At 35.9% G+C, this 17,246-nt stretch overlaps 1 protein-coding gene across 1 annotated transcript in view; it reads right to left on the minus strand.

Annotated features, from left to right (window-relative positions):
* Positions 1–6,974: 6,974 nt before the first annotated feature.
* sptbn5 (spectrin, beta, non-erythrocytic 5) overlaps positions 6,975–17,246 on the minus strand; it is a 54,275-nt gene continuing 44,003 nt past the window's right edge. Inside the window, 19 exon segments of the mRNA XM_046856107.1 lie at positions 6,975–7,023; positions 7,399–7,490; positions 7,680–7,763; positions 7,904–7,969; positions 8,087–8,947; positions 11,183–11,289; positions 11,404–11,580; positions 11,767–11,956; positions 12,043–12,260; positions 12,360–12,515; positions 12,911–13,087; positions 13,247–13,451; positions 13,713–13,909; positions 14,347–14,559; positions 15,470–15,656; positions 15,776–16,032; positions 16,493–16,630; positions 16,735–16,881; positions 17,041–17,131. Coding sequence (XP_046712063.1) covers positions 8,881–8,947; positions 11,183–11,289; positions 11,404–11,580; positions 11,767–11,956; positions 12,043–12,260; positions 12,360–12,515; positions 12,911–13,087; positions 13,247–13,451; positions 13,713–13,909; positions 14,347–14,559; positions 15,470–15,656; positions 15,776–16,032; positions 16,493–16,630; positions 16,735–16,881; positions 17,041–17,131 — 2,527 coding nt within the window. The 3' untranslated portion in view covers positions 6,975–7,023; positions 7,399–7,490; positions 7,680–7,763; positions 7,904–7,969; positions 8,087–8,880.

Raw genomic sequence — 17,246 nt, forward strand, 5'->3', positions numbered from 1 at the left:
TTTCAACACATCCGCACGCCCTCACATTTGTTTCCATGCCGCGCGCGTGTGTGTGTGTGTGTGTGTGTGTGTGTGTGTGTGTGTGTTTGGGGGTGAGGGGGGGGGGGTGTACACGGAGGTACTACTTCCTGTATTGGACATTATTTTTTTTAATACGGTGCCTGCGTGGACCTCCATGCGATAGCATCATTTATGATTTTACTGCGCAGGTGTGGTAGCAGTTTTTCTGCCTTCATTTTGTACTTATTTTCAGAGACATGATATCATAGTGCAACAACTTCTATTTTCCTACCTATTCAATTCACACGTTTTGACGCACGTCATTTGTTTGTAATCAGCAGCACGTCATTGCATTTAGTATAGCCTACGCAAAGATTTTGCCTCTGTTTGACAAGTGTGTGTTTACACTAAACAATAGCGTTTGTTTTATAAAATATCCTTCATGAGTTACAATTGATAATAGTACACCTAATATTTAGCCTTGCAGAAATGCAAAAGAGACAACCATAACCATGAAGTCAATTTTTTGTTGTTGCGATAATACTGGGTCACAGTGACGTTTCATTATTTTTTTCTCAATGTATTAATATTTATCTCACATAATGTAACTGCAACACAATCCTACCAGAAAACCCCGAAACGAACTAACCACGGCCAAAACAGTTTTGTTATTTGATTATAGAACTGACAATACATACAACACGTGCTTCTTCTGACTGTATTGTATCTAATTTATTTTAACTAATGTTTATTTTACAACAGGCTCCTTAAAAACAAAACCGCATAAAGTTTATTTTCTTTTATAATTTTCTTATATATAATAGTATACTATTAGACAAATAGGAATAGGCAGCTTTCCTACAGATTTTAGTCTTTAAAATTCCTATTTAAATGGCAAAAGTTGAATTTCTATCAGTAGTTAGTACATCAGTAAAGTACAAAGTTTTCTTATATGAAGACTTGGCTAAAAAACAAACAAAAAAACCCCAAACACAATTAAATAAATAAATAAAAAGGAAAACCAACTGGCTTTTAAAGTAGTTGTACTTTCAACAGAAATTCAGTCAAATATGTGTTTTTTTGTTACAGATGTTGCAGGGTCTTTCTCTGGCACATGCATGAAAGCAACATACAGAAACACAAACGCACGCACGCGCACGAACTTGCTCTATGGTCCAACAAATTGTCCACACACACACACACACACACACACACACACACACAAACACACACAAACAAAGGATACACGCCCGGATAGTGCGGATATATGTAGCTTAACTCATGTTTTTAACCCAATAAATTATATAATATTTCCTATTTAATGTTTAAATACATGAATCGAATAGAAAAAAATATTTTTTTTATTTAGCTGCTACTTTTCCATTGTAGATAAAATCAAGATAATCATCATCATCATCATCATATTATTATTATTATTATTATTATTATTATTATTATTATTATTAATATTAAAGGACAGTGTGTATGTTGTGTTTCTATCTGTGTACAAATAAAAAAATAATCCGTTATGTAATTTCAAGAAGTAAAAAGCGCCATTTCCTATATTTTCGCTTCAGACTGTATATTTTCAAATTACATTTTTCTCCTTTTTTTGCAGCAGTAATGCGCGGAAACTAATCAGCGTATTTACTCAAAACAGATGGATATAATCTTTCTTTCAAAGTTCAAAACAAATCAATAAAAAGAGATGTTTATGATTGAGCCCACATGTTGCTTTACATATAGACACCATCTCCATCAACTGTGTGACTCGGTAAGAAAAACGTTGAAGGAAACCTTGTTGCTCCTGGTTTTATTCCAATATAGGATGTGTAGCATATTTCCATAAAGCACGAAAGTACTTTCTTTTCTTTTCTTTTCTTTTCTTTTCTTTTCTTTTCTTTTCTTTTCTTTTCTTTTCTTTTCTCTCCTTTTCTTTTCTTTTCTTTTTTTAAATAACAATTACCCACTTGCACGTACATCGGGACCTATGCAGACTCTAAGAAAAGAGTCTAAGTTATCTCAGTGTTCTTTTTTGTCAGTTTCATCTGTACATTTCATGTAAAACCGCTGTTCTGATGAAACATGGACTTAATAATAATAAATGTATTAAACAAATTTAAACATATTCAATAAAACGTTTATTGCGCAGACTAACAGTTGTGCTAGTTTTACACTGGTTATTATTTAGTTTAATCATTCAAATATCGACTAGAGCACGCGCGCTAACACACATAGGCGCTATCTTTCTCACACACACGCACACACACACACACACACACACGCGCACGCACGCACGCACGCACACACACACACACACACACACACACACTCAAACAAACACAAACCGAGTATACATTACATACTATACAGTATTATATACTGTGCTATGGCTCCGTATGGAATTAGTTTTTACAACAACTAATAGTGGTTGCACAGATTTTGATGATGATGATGATGATGATGATGATGATGATGATGATGAGTGTAGGTACGATCGACTTAAATTGTCACTTTATTTCTGTATGAATTTTGTGTCATTTGAAAGAAAGCATTTATTTACTGTTGAACTAAACACATTTTTTAAGTTCAGCTTATTTTTTAAGTTGTTGAGACGACCTGGAAATTAACTTGAGCATTACTGCATTTGATAAACAGAGTTACTCTGCACATAAGTGAACACACTCTGAGGCGCTGAACTGATCACACCTCTGCGTGTGAGGAAACATTTAAAGCCCTTTCGGGGTTTTAAATGTAGTAAGGGCTCCTCCTAGCGGCCTGTCATTAAAACTAGTTATCTAAAAAAATCAGAGCTTACTATTGGAGTTAGTGCTATATGTAGATTTTTATGCCAGCCACATCAAAAAGATTAAGCAGCATTAGACAAATTCCCTAAAACGTATATGCGTTTAATTGTGAGTGGTCTAAAATTACCAAGTGTAACTCGGCTATATAATTTCTGGGCTATATAACAGCTGCAATGTAAATGAATTCGTTAAAAGTAATTTATTACTGGTTCATTGATCTTTTATTGTACTGAAATTAAATGGCAAATTCTGAGAACGTGAACAATCAGGCTTTTTGTGACTGTTCCATAAATCGTCTTTCAGCACATATAAAGGCACCCACAAATGGTTTAAAATAAGATTCTGTACAATACACAAAGATATCTTCAAAATAGGAAATTCCAAGAATTTCCGGAGTAAGAAGAACGGGAGCTTTGAGGACGGATTTGGACTGTAGTTAATGTCAACAGTCTGCTACACTGACTCAGGACTACAGTTTGTATCTGATCACCATCACTGTACCCCACAACATCGTTTAGCTGCAATGAATAGACAGTCGGTGCAACCCAGATGAGGTTCCCTCTTGAGTCTGGTTCCTCTGGTTTCTTCCTTATGCCATCTCGGGAAATTTTTCCTTGCCACAGTCCCCACCGGCTCACTCATCAGGGACAAACTTATACTTATAAAGAACATCTTGTTAATTTTTATCACCACATTATCTGTGTAAAGCTGCTTTGAGACAATGTTCATTGTTTAAAGCGCTACACAAATAAAATGAATTGAAATTTAATTAAATATATCTTCACATGAATAAGCTGTAAAATAATTCTAATTAACACATCGTAACAACAACAACAACATAACTATTACTACTACTACTACTACTACTACTACTACTACTACTAATAATAATAATAATAATAATAATAATAATCGTCTCATCATCAGCAGCATTACAAAGATAAGAACGTGGCTATTAGCAAGCAACATTAGTAATAATTAATTTTACTAATTAAATTAATTTACACATCTGGCACTAATGAGTATTGACTGCATATACAATACTTCTTTTAAATGTTACTTTATATTAAATAGATTTTCAGGCTCCTGAAAATATAGTGGTTTATAGAACTAAGGAAAAATTTGACACTACGTTATCTAGAGTCACACCAGAAGCCCTCTGTGCATCATCAACGGGTGATAAAGATGTAGGAAACGGTATACCAAGAGATTTTAAAAGCGATGTGATTTTGATTACCCCCAATGTAACTTTAATTATTTGTGTTTCCTTCAAATCTTAGTACAGTTAAGTATTATTTTAGAATATACACGGTCTAAGAAACAACTCAAATTAAAACGCCTTTTTTTTTAATCGTCTTTGGCGCCACCTTGTAGCAGAGTTAATTCATTAACTATACAAGTCTGAACAATTTTTAAGAAACCATCTGCGTATCCAGTTTGTGTAAAAATTTTACACTAATGACAGTAAAATGTAAAACAGTAAAATGCATTGTTAACATTTTGTTGCAGGCCACATGTTTGACTCCTGGTCCAGGAATAGGCAAAATCTGGTAAAACCCAGGTCTCTTTGCATCAAAATATCTTTTAATGAATTTTCAAAAATTCTGAAATCACAGAAACCAGCATTGTTGAGTATTTGTTGTGAAATAGCATTTGTGGTATCTTACAAACATCTTGCAAACAGTTAAGCATAAATTAAGCCTGAAAACAACAGCACTTGTAGAGTACATGTTTAATGTGCATGATGAACAGGCTTTTGTTTCTGGCAACAAATAAATTAAGTCAAGATTAAAAACATACATAGAAGGAAAAATTAAGGCTCAAAACTGTATTACTTGATATAATGTAAATCAAGATAAAGCATAGGGTTATTCTTTCATTAACATGTAAAAAAAGCACTAATTTTAGTGTACACTTAGTAGAATAAAGTAGAAGAATGATCTGAAATCCCGTTATGTAGAATTAAATTTGTAGTAAATCTTACTTAATGATCAAAGTGCAATATGTATGTAGAAACATACATATACAAAAATAATTTTGACTAGTGTGATTCTTTATTTCTATTATTCTATTAACAATAATATTATTGTTATTATAATTTCAATGACAAATCTTGTTATAAAAACTTGCAATCACTAAAACATCTCTATCCTTAACCTGGCATAAAGGTATGCTTGGAATTTTGATGGGCAAAGAATTTTGACCAAGTATAAATTATATTTTAAATAATTTTTTGAAGACACTCTTGTTTTTAGACTTTTCTTTTCCTGGGCTGTCCGGATGGTTTTGCGGGGGGAGAGGTGGTGGAAAAGAGGGCAGTTGTTTTTTCCTCAGACCTCTTAAAGTCACTGAAAATAAACAAAGAGTACAGCATTCATACACCTTAAACTATACTTCAGTAATTCCTCAGACTTTTACTGAAGATTTAAGACTCATACAAGCTCATATATTTATGCTTCTAGTCATTATTCAATTTAAATTTTTTACACATTACACCCCTACATTTTTATTTTATCTTGACTAGCTATGTGTTGCTGTTATCACCTTTGTTGTTCACGATTATTTGTGTAATGTAAATCTATATATACTGTATGTTTGCCATTCTGGAATGACATCTCATGGACAGATTATCAACTTCTCCCAGAATGATTGAATTGACACATTGATACTGACATGGTGTGTTAGGCTGGCACAATAATATGAGATTAGGCAATGTTGCAAGTTTGTTATAACAGCCACATGTCAATTCTGACCTGCCATTAAATATTTGTAATAAATTTTTGGAGGCTTGTTATTTTGGAGATTTTGGGATTTGTGCTCATCCAACAACAAGAGCTTCAATGAGGTCATTTTCTGTAAGGAGGTCTGAGATGCAGTAGGCTTTCCAAAGGAGTTTAAACGAAGGCTGACTAATACAACTGTGGCAAACCATGTCTTACCTCACTTTCTGCACAGAAACACGTTCATGCTGGAACATGTTTGGGTCACTTAGTTCCAGGGAAGTAAAATTGTAATTCTACATTTTATAATTTTACAATTCTAATTTTGTGGCAACAGTATTGGGAAGGGTGAGATGTTTAGGTATTTGTGTGCCTTTAGCCATATTTTGTGTATTCATGCATTCATCTTCAGCCACCTATTTATCCTGGTCACAGTCACTAGAGCCAGTTCTTGCAACACAATACAAAGTGTATGGTATGCCAGTCCATCCCAAGGCTCCATGCACACATAACATTTTTATTTATAACTATAGGGAATATAAATGCAGCCAATCCACCTGCATATATGTTTTTTGTAAGTTGAAGTGTGTCCATTAGGCACTGGACACACTTAGTTACACTCCAGTCTAGAAATTCTGATGTCACAGAGCTGATAATTTGACACAAAATATCAAAAAAGATTTTGATAGTCAGTTAAAAGGCATAATAAAACTACAATCACACAGTTGTGTGGCAGCAGTTCACTGCATTAAATGCAGATATGGCTAATGTGAAATGTGAGCAAAGTAAAATCTCAGAGATTTCAATTGTTTTATGATATTTGGTGCAAGACAAATGTATAAACCAGCTTAAGATAATGCATTGTAACAAAGCAAAAGTCTACACAGGATAATGAGATACATTTATAGTGATCTGTCTAGTCGAAGGATCTGAATTGCTTCTGAATCCCAAATGATTTATATCTATTTTTGAGCTCACGGGAGTCTTTGGCCTCTCCTCCATCTGGGTAACGGTGTTTGTTGTAGTATGTGTGGGGAGGCTTGGGAGGTGGTTCCCTCTCCTTATCAAAACTCTCTCTGGAATCTGTAGTTGTTTCAAAATGTCTTATTAGATATACAGGTACACATAAATGCTTATAAAGTTTTCACTGTCTGCTTTTATCTTCTCACTTTTTTCCTGCTCAATCTTGGAAACTTCTGTATGTGGTTCTTTCAACAATTTTGAAACCTGCTGCTTTTCTGTGATGTCCTTTTCCTCTGTGTTTATCCTGAAATAATACAAATAAAATCATTTAAATTCACTGGTAAAGAACTACATATACATATTGTATGTGTATATAAAACCCAGGATACTGTAGCTTATTTCTAAATTTGTTTGGTTACCCATTATCCTCTAAGGAGCATCTCTGGCCGGTGCAGTTCTGCAGCTCCTCCAGCCATTTCTTTTGTTCCTCTTGAGAGGGTGCAGCAAACAGGTAGTGACTGCCATCCCCCAGTCTTAACCAAAAGTATCACAATATTTGAACATTTTTTCCAATTAATCAATACACTATTGTTTTAAATATTGTTTCTCGTTTTTTTTTCTTTCACTTAATACCTCTTTACTTCCTGCATTTCAAAAAAGAAACAATGTGTCACAATGTGAATTCTAAGTATCTAAAGACTCAATTTCTGCTCTAAGTAAAAAAAAACTGCTTGTAATGCTACTTTGAGACAATGACCACTTTTTAAAGTGCTAAACAAATAAAATTGAATTAAATTGAAATAGAAATGTAAAACTCTCATATGTGCCTGTGTGTCTCATATGTATCAGTGTGTCAGCTTATACAGTATTTGATGAATCAGAAGACGTTAGAAGAGCTGGCCACATACATGAGTTTGAAGGTATAGTTCTTTCTCCTGTAGTAGGGGTTATCTTTACAAATTGCTCCAGCTACAGTGATAGGTGGCCATCGAGTACAGTTCTGTAAAGCATGTCAAAGTTTGTTATTATAGCTAGCAAGTTAAATAGACTACAGATTCAGGAGTATTTTACCTGGTTCATAGATAGATAATGACAGTAACTATTAACTAATTGAATTGTGTTTCAATGTTAGGTGTTTCCATTGCTATTCATGCATGTCCTGGATGTGTCTATTCTTGTGTGTTCATACCTCTCCAGCATCATTTTGATCATTAAACAAATTCAGCATCTCTTGTTCCAGTAGTGCATAGACAGTTTCCCAGTGATCCACACCCTGATTCATATCAGCACACAACCAATATTCAAATAAATAATATGCACCCAATATACTGTCAAACTATGTATAACTAAGTCTTTGATATACACATTGGTTTCTAAGAAAAATCTGCATTTTCTCTCAGCTGGACGACTTACTTTAAACCCTCCCTGTTTCACTTTAATATCCAGTGGTCCCTCCATCTTAGAAAGGCCTGCTTTAGCCTAAATAACATATAATAATTATAATAAATAATAATAATAATTATTATAATAATAAAAAATCAGTTTTACATAAAAAAACCCACCGTTAATTAAGAAATATAATTTAAGGAAACATACCTTGTAAGCTAGAGTGGATTGTCCCAGAGGTTTCTCAGTTAAATCTTTAGCTTCCTCTGCAGATTTCCTCAGGGTGATTTGACAAGGTTTATGAGATGGTGGAGGTGATAGTGGCTCCAAAGTAGGGAAATATGTAGGAAGGTCACTCACTGCTGAAGGAATATTGATTGCTTCAAGTTTTCCTGAACTGGCTACAGGGGTGTTAAAAGGTATGGATGTGGGAGGTCCCTCTATCTTTTCAGTTGATTCAAGAAGTATAGATTCAAAAGGTTGCTCTATTTCTCTATTAGATTCAAGTAGTATGGATTTAGGAGGTTCCTCTATCTCTTCATTTGATTCATGAAATATAGGTTCAGAATGTTCATCATTCACTTCATTTGGACTTGACCTCGCTTCTCCAGGAGTGTCAAGAGAGAAGGATTTGTGGGAGAGATTTTTGTATCTTCTTGTACTGACTTCATTTTCAGACCTGTATATTTGGTCAGAATTTGGGCTGGGAACTAGATGGGATCTGTAAGCAAGGCTTGAATGGGATATGTTTTGTGTTTGAGAAGAGTCAAGGAAAGGTTTGACAGAGGTAATAATTTCACTACTGCTGATGGTCCTGGCCCCAGATGCAACTCCAGGAACTGTAGAATAATTGTCACCCCTGCCACTGCTGTTTCTTCTCAGGGGGGCTGAGATCAGTGTTTTATTATCTAACCTCCTACTGCTGTTTCTTCCTCGGATGTGTTTGGCAACAGAAGGCTGAGAAACTGACGCAGAGTGATCAGAATGGTTTCTCTTTAGAGAAGTCACACAGAAAGACTTTTTCCTGGAACCTCTATCTTCTCCATAATTCTCCCCCAGCTGCTGCTCTTTCTGAGAGATTAAAGTTTGGTAAAGACATAATTTGTGAGAGATGTGAACTGTAAAATCTTAACTGTTAATGCTTAATAATCAAAAGTTATTAAGCTAAATATGCTTGTTGATGTAGCCAATTTCCATTTTAGATACAACTAAACTTTATTATTGTATATTATTTAATTATTGTATATTTGTCTAGTAGTCTGCAACATTTGAACCTGTACAAAGAGTCGTAATTTTAAATACAGTTAATGAGTGTAAAGCAATGGCAGGTGATAGCACTGAGAATAGGGGACAAAACAGGAGCAAAAAGGGGAGAAAACAGGAGAGAACAGGGGAGAAAATGGGGGGGCCGTGGAGAAAAGTAACTTGTGAATCATGAAGGTTGAATGCTATGTGCATACTGCTAACTATTATTATTGTGAAACACAGCTGCTGAACATCTGGAGAAAAAGTTAAGATTCTTTGCTAAATGGCCACAGAAAAATAGAAATAGGAAGAATGCTTTATTCCCAGACTTCTGGGCTAGGATGAGTACACTCTATATTACTTAGTGACAATTGTTAGTGCTAAATGTCAAAACAAGTGGCCTCACCACTGGTATATGGTCACTAAATTTGATAGCACAGATAATACGTTGGCAGGCTGAAATAGCATTGGCAGGGGATTGCAGTAATTAATAAATTAGTAACATGCTCAAAAATATATTGTTCTTGAATGGAACTCTGGCAACTTGAGCAAGGCCATCAACACTCTCTGCTCCAGGGGCACTGGCAACTTGAGCAAGGCCATCAACACTCTCTGCTCCAGGGGCACTGTATCATGGCAGAACCTGCATTCTGACCCCAGCTTCCTAACATATATAAATATTTCATTGTGCTTTAATGTATATTTGACAAGTAAAAGTGGTCAGTGAGACACAGGCATGCATTTTTTTTTGGTGTCAGTGTCAGGATCTTCCAGGCACATGGCGCTCACTTCCGGTTCCGCGGTGTGCACTTCCGGGTCAGCGGCCATCTTGCTGTTTTTCCTGTGCCTCCCGGTATTTAAGGACACACAATATTTTAGCTCAAGGCCAGATTATTTTACCAGCTCCCTAGCCCCTGAGATTATGCCACCCTGCCTGCTCCTGCTCTTGCTCCTGACCCCTGGTCTGCTCCGCCCCCCTAGTTACCTGGTTTGAACTCTGGACTGTTTTTTGGGTTATTTTTCTGCTCTGCCTATGTTGCACCATTTGCCAACTTGCTGAATTTTGGACTGTTTGGGATTTTGGTTTTGGTTCTTCCCTGCATCGCCCTGTTTACCTCTGTTTTTGACCCTGGACTGTTTTTTGGACTGTTTTTGCCTTTGCCCCATTGCTCCACTTTTCATATTAACACTTGTTTTCACCTTACTCCTGTGGCATCCTGCATCTAGGTCCAGTCACCTAGCCCTGCACCGTGTCCCCCTGCTTTTCTGACAGAATAATCTGGCCAAAAGATGGAACCAGCAGATGCCCTGAAGCGTTGGGCTTGCTCCGCCACAGACCAGCAATTCAGTGACCCAATCGAGACGATCAATATTTTGAAGCTCAGCCCCCAGCAGAGAGCTGAGTATTTTCGGGTGCGTCATGAACAATTAATAGCAAACCAAATGGTATTAAATAACCTCTTGAAACGTCTGTCTCTCCGGCCCCTGAGCTCTGCTGGGCGGGCTGCCCAACCTCAGCCATCCTGCCTGACTGGTGACATCGCCCTGCTCTTCCAACATGCCAAGATCACCTGTATTCCTGTCTGCCCTGCCCAACATGCCCCCAAGCCTGTCCAGAGTCCTGCCAAGGCGCTGCTCCGCCTCGGACGTCTGCCCAGGGCATCGCTCCGCCCAGGGCAGATTGCGAGGCCTTGCCTCTACAGTCTGCAACCTCTTACTCCCAAGACATCGGACAAAACAAGGCCATCGCTCACCTAGTCACCCGTGCTTCCTGATAGTCAGGGGTAGTCGTGACACAAATATTAATACATTTATCTTGAAGTATATACAGTACTTCAAGATAAATGTATTATTATTCGTAATATTTTTTATCACAAAAAAGATTACATTTACATGTTAATAATAGAGGAAAATTACACCTTAATAAGTCTGATCAAGTGGCATCTGAAGATAAATGAATAAAACAAAACATTTTATACCACTTGACAGACGACATTTGAATCATTTTACAGTACTCAATTCTCTGATCAGGGATTGCTTTTTTGGGGGGGGTATTTTTACCTGTGTTTTCCTGTTATGTAAGGTATTAAATCGTCACTCTGAGCTTGTATCATTGCTTCCAGATCCTCCTGTTTTTTCATTAGCTCTAATACATCTGAAACAGAATCCTGATATACAGAGAAATTAAATCATTTTCTGAATAGATTTATCAAGCATAATCAAAAACAAAATCTTCATCCCTCAAAAATAAATAATTTTAATGTCTGTATAAGCATCCTCACCCCATAGTCTTGTGCAGTGAGTACATTTTCATATGTGTTCAGCCAATGTTCAGCTTGCTCCAGCTCTGTTTGCAACTGCTGCAGCTCCAGCTCTTGCTGATATAGATCCCTTCTCTCAGCCCAGCCCTGAAGGACCAGGGCTTCCATATCTTGGAGCTCTGCTAGACGGTCCTCCAACTGTATTTTTTTTAAACCAATAAAACAATACATAAATACAGACATACCGATCAAAGTTCCAGTTTATATTATCTTTCTTACCCTCTACTTTGGTGTACAGTGTGAAGACATTATTCAGACAATTCTCTAAAAAAGTATTAATGCCTTGTGTGCTTTGTGTAATTTTTGCTAGATTTTTAACCATACCTCCTCACTCATTAAGTTTCCTTCATGTATTAGCTGTCTCCCTTTAATTTTCACCATTTCCGATTTGTCAAGTTGCCTCTCAATCTGTGTATGATACTCCTCATGCCGTTTGATTAGCTGTGCCAAGTCTTTGACTTCACCTCTGAGTTCCTCTCCTGTCACCAAGGAAAGTGACTCCCTAAGCCAAGCCCTGTAAAGGTGTCAAAATTATATGATAGGTCCAATATCATATTATGTCATAACAATATACAAAGAAATAAAATAACAATGAATTACATGAGCTCCCTCCAGTCATTAAGATATCTCTGGACAGCCACGACCTGCTGCAATCTGTGTTTGCACTTGTCAGCTTTTTCCAGGAGGCTATCCCAGTTTTCCTCCACCTCCTGCATCCTCTCAGATAGACTTTCCCTCAACTGTGGACACCGTCTAACCAGAGCTCTACCCTCTTCTTTTTTGCGTTGCAGATCCTCCTCAATTACAGCCAAATCCCTCTAAAGAAAGGAAATTGCATTATATGTCTACACCAGTGAAGTGGCCTAGAACCAGGTCTATCATTTATCTTAGGTTACAGTACTATGGCTAATCAGTACCTCAAGTCCTTCATGCTGTCGAATAAAAGCTTGAACACTGAACAGGTCAATTTCCCTGTTCTCTGAATCCAACATAATTTCCTTCTCACTTATCCAGCTCTTCAGCTCATCCAAGTCATGGTCAAACTGGTGAACCTCATGGGCTGATTGCAAATTCTGTAGTAAACAATTTTAACATCCATCACTGTAGTCTTGGCGGTTCATATTTTCTCAAATTTTCTTAAGATTTATGCAGATAAATATAGTGTTTTCTTTTAGAGTGGATGTGAGTAAAAAAGTCTAAAACTCTAAAATGGTTTATTCTCCTCATTCTGTACTTTCAGCTTTTGTGAGCTTTTACTTGGAGTTTTGTAGGTATAACTAAATGTACAATTTAGCATGGATGTGCTTTGCAGTATACAGAAGCATTTATTTAGGTTTATAAAGAAAATCAGTATACCAGAACTTCTGTTGGTTATATACTATGATATGAAATATTGAATCTGAAAACCTATGCTTTATCAGTCTAACTACAAGGCAAATTTCTACCCTTACATGCATTGGACAGTTACCTCTTCTCGTGTTTTCATAGCCATTTGTAATTCCTCCCATAAATTTAGTAGTGCCTTTTCCTTCTGCTCGGTTTCTGAGGATTTTACTTGCTTTTTTAGCTTTTGAACAGCAGTTAGTTTGTTGTGACCCAAAGTGTTGACTTCGCCTGTGAAATCCTCAAATTTTTTCTGCAGGTTCTGGAAAAACATATAAAATGTTCCAGAAATCACAACTCAGCGGGACTAGTCATAGTTCTGAGACACTTAGAATTTGTACAAATATGGGCTTTATAAACTGAATTTAATAGTGACAACTATTACTGCTATTTTACAAATTATAATAATATGCATAGGTACCTCCACATCTTCAAGATCTTGGCCAAAATCATCACACTCTGCAAGGGTCTTGCGAGAAATGAGCCAACTTTTGAGGTCTCTGGTCTCTCTCTCAAACACATAGAGATTGTACTGGTCCTCTAATGCTGTACGATAGTCTGATGACAGCTGCAGTAGTGTTTCATATTGCTTTTCCATGTTTGTGACACTCTTGGTCACCAAAGGGCTGCAGTTAGACATATTTAGGGTTTTTAATATGAATTCATCACCAAGGAAGGAGATTTGGTGTTGTAATTGTTATCAAAGGTGCTGTGTAAAATCTTAAGTTAAGAATTAACCTTTCTTTGTCAATTCTTTGCTTACAATGACAATACAACTACAAACACTGCATTATATTTTTAAAAATATTATACCAATTTTCTTTTTATTTATTTATAGATATTAAATGTGTAGAATAACAGCTAAAATTTTGCTTCAATGTCTGTACCTGCTAGGGTGGCCACACTTTTCTATTTCAGCCCCAGTATCCTTCAGGGAGTTGATTTTCCCATGGTTGTTGACTAACTCCAGGTCCACTCCATCTAACTTCCTGAGAAGTGCCTCTGTGGCCTCCTCACTTTTTCCATAGTCTCTGGACTCCAGTACTGGCTTCAACTCCTCCATCCACAGCTCAATGTCAGAGACCTGTAGAAATACACAAGATGTGTAAGACAACGTTAAAATTAAAAGTATATATATATATATATATATATATATATATATATATATATATATATATATATATACACACACACACACACACACACACACACACACACACACAAAGGAACAAAGGAATGTGTGTAAAGGAATTCGCAAGCTTTTATTTCTGAAGTGTTTAGCAAAGACTTCACAATGCAAAGTAGAATGTTAAATGTCATTATTAATCACTGACTTGTCTAGTATTGTCTTTCAAATTAAATACTATATTTTTCTTTATATTCATATTTATTTATATTATGATTTTAGCTCAGTCTATGTGCTAAGTTTTCTTTAAATTATTTGCTTTATCTAAGCACAAACATTGAATTCTTTTTTCTGAGTAAATCTTATTATCATAAACTGAAAATATTATATCACACCTCTGAGAGGAAGGTCTGGATTTTCATTGCCTCTTCAAGTTGGTGGCCTTTATTTTCAGTCTCTGTCGTCAATGTGTCAAATAGTCCCTTTAATTCAGCCATCCTTGCACTGATTTCTTCTGAGGCAAAGTGCCTCGCTCTTACCAAATTCTGTCCTGCCTCAAGTACTGCCTGCACCAGAGGGGTACGACCTGCGATTTCCTGCATTATGACCTGAAGAGTATATTCCACAATTATAAATAAACCATCTGTGTTTTATATCATAATGTATTCTTTTACATTAAACATCTTAAACATTAAATACATTTTTCATTAATATAACTAATCATATTATTAGGGATTCCTGAATTCAATTATGTTTTGCATTTCAGTCACAAGCTGATTCATAGCAAAGTTGTTTTGCATTTTTAATAGCATTTTTGTAAAAGCATTCATAAAAGACTGTAAAAATGTTCTATTAATGCTACATCCAATAGGTTTTTCTTGAACACCACACACATGAATTCTAAATATTTATAGCCTTTAACTTGGTCAGGGCCTTAACCAGCCCAGAATGACAAGAAACAGTTGCTTCTCTGAGGTCATAGCTAATGTCTTGGTTTGATGTAGAGACACAACAAACTTGCAAAAGCCACCAGATTTGAAAGAAATCTGCTTTTATAATCACAATTAATTTTCATTCAAGGAAATCACAATCACTGATGTTTAATTAATTTTGTACATATAATTAGTAACACCTGGCTATAAATTTGCTCTCTCAGTGGTTGTAGAAACACTTTTTTTTTTGTACCAGGATTCTGAATATTGGTTCAGAATTATTTAATTGAATAAAAAAATAATTTAATAAATATAATAAAATTATTTTTTATCATATACAGTAATCGTTGTGTTTTTGGATACGTTACTTCATGAGGATCACACAATTGTTATCTAGGTCGTGATGAATAAACAAACAACTGAAGGAGGGTGTACTATCTTTTCCCCATGAATGTATGATTAAGTGCTCTATTAATAATGAATTTCTTGCAGTGAACATTAAACCATTTAAGCACTTCATGCATGCCAAATACATCTAAAGATTCTACTACAAAAATAATGACCTGTAACCTAGTTAAAAACTTACATGATACTTTTTGACCATTGCTTGTGTGCTTTCAAGTGAAGTACCAAACTCTTTAGAAGCCATTCCCAGTAGCTTATCCTGAATCCATAATATTTCATCGTCAATGTCCCGGTAAAACTGGAACAAGATCTGCCATGATTCCAGAGTATCCCTATAAACCTGGAGCGGTTCAGCCAGGCCATTATACCTGAGGAAAAACAGTATAAGAATTACAATTTATATATACTGTTTTTTTTAATATATTTTTTATTACACTGTCAGCATATCTTTATCTTAAAAAATATAAATTCTGAAAACTAAAGATACCTGTTGGCCATGTGCCAAACTTGTTGCTGGATCTCCCTAGCTTGAAAATTGCCTTGGGAGCTGAGATCTTTGGCTGCGGCCACCAGATTTTGAACTTTTTCCAAATGTCCATTCACCACTTCCTCCAAGCCCTGAAGAGCCTTTAGTAATCTGTTAACTGAGGCCAGGTCTGTGCCACAGTCTGTCTGACTCAACTCAGCTTCAACCGAATCTAGCCATTCCTCGACATCCTCCAAGGAGCGTAGAAACTGCAAAGCCTATATAATAAAGAATGCGGCAAAAGCAGGACTCTTACATTATACATCTAAAATTATGTGAACAACAGACCTTCAAACTACATGTATGTTTTGCCTCAAGCTGTTGCCACAAACTTGGAAGTCTTTGTATGCTCTAACACTGTAACATTGTATCCACAGAGACCTGACCTCAACTTCTTTAGTGTCCACACCCAGTATCACTGCATGACCACAAACCTTTGGCAATATAGTCTATATACAGCATTATATTGTAGTATACAGTAACGTAAATGCCTTGAAAAGAAACACCCTCTATAATAAAATAAAACATATTTAATAGTTAAATCTATTTCTGGCACATGCAGCATTTGTGCACTAAATTTGTATTTTTCAATAATTATCATATTCTTAACATTTTAGTTAACATTTTCCATCACAGACTGCCTGTGTAAACTAATCCACTACTGTTTTTGTTATGTACCTGATATGCTTCCTGTAAACGTGACTTCTTCTCTTTGCAGTTGATTAAAAGTTGCTCCCATCCTTCACTTAGATCCATTATTCTTGATTTTATTTTCTCCTTGGCTGGATGACCAGCAGCCAGCATCTTCTCTCCTTCCTAGCATTTGAATATAATCGCCATGATACTGCTTCTGGGGAGCATTTTAGCATATTGCTAAATTATACTATACCGTGTATTCACACTGATCAGGCATTACATACCTTTCTTAGGGCTTCTATACAACTGCGGTTGGCGAGAATTTCAGCTTCAAAGCTCTGGTGTTTCAGTATCTTGGCTTGCAAATTGATAGGCTCTCTCCAGTTCTCATCCTGAGCCACTGATTTCTTCTTATTTAACCATGAGCACACCTTAATAATAGATACAGATAAGGATTTTTATTATTATTTTTTTATTTCCAAGTAAAACATTTATGAGACAATACGTCTCCATTAATGCAGAAATGTTGAAAAGCAAAATAATTATGATGGTTTAAAGCAAAGCAAACACTTTTCTTTACACTGGCATACCTCATAACTGTCTTCTAAAAATTTTTGTAGCAGGAATGATTCCTTCAAAGCTATTTGTCTAACTTTACTCATCTCCAACAATCTCTCCTTTCTGAAAGAAAAGATATAACGCCATAATGAACCATTCATTAAAATATGTTTATATACCGTATTCTTCGGACTATAAGCCGCTACTTTTTTCTCACGTTTTGAACCCCACGGCTTAA

Source organism: Silurus meridionalis, chromosome 8 (genome assembly GCF_014805685.1).
Source record: "Silurus meridionalis isolate SWU-2019-XX chromosome 8, ASM1480568v1, whole genome shotgun sequence".
NCBI lineage: Eukaryota > Metazoa > Chordata > Actinopteri > Siluriformes > Siluridae > Silurus > Silurus meridionalis.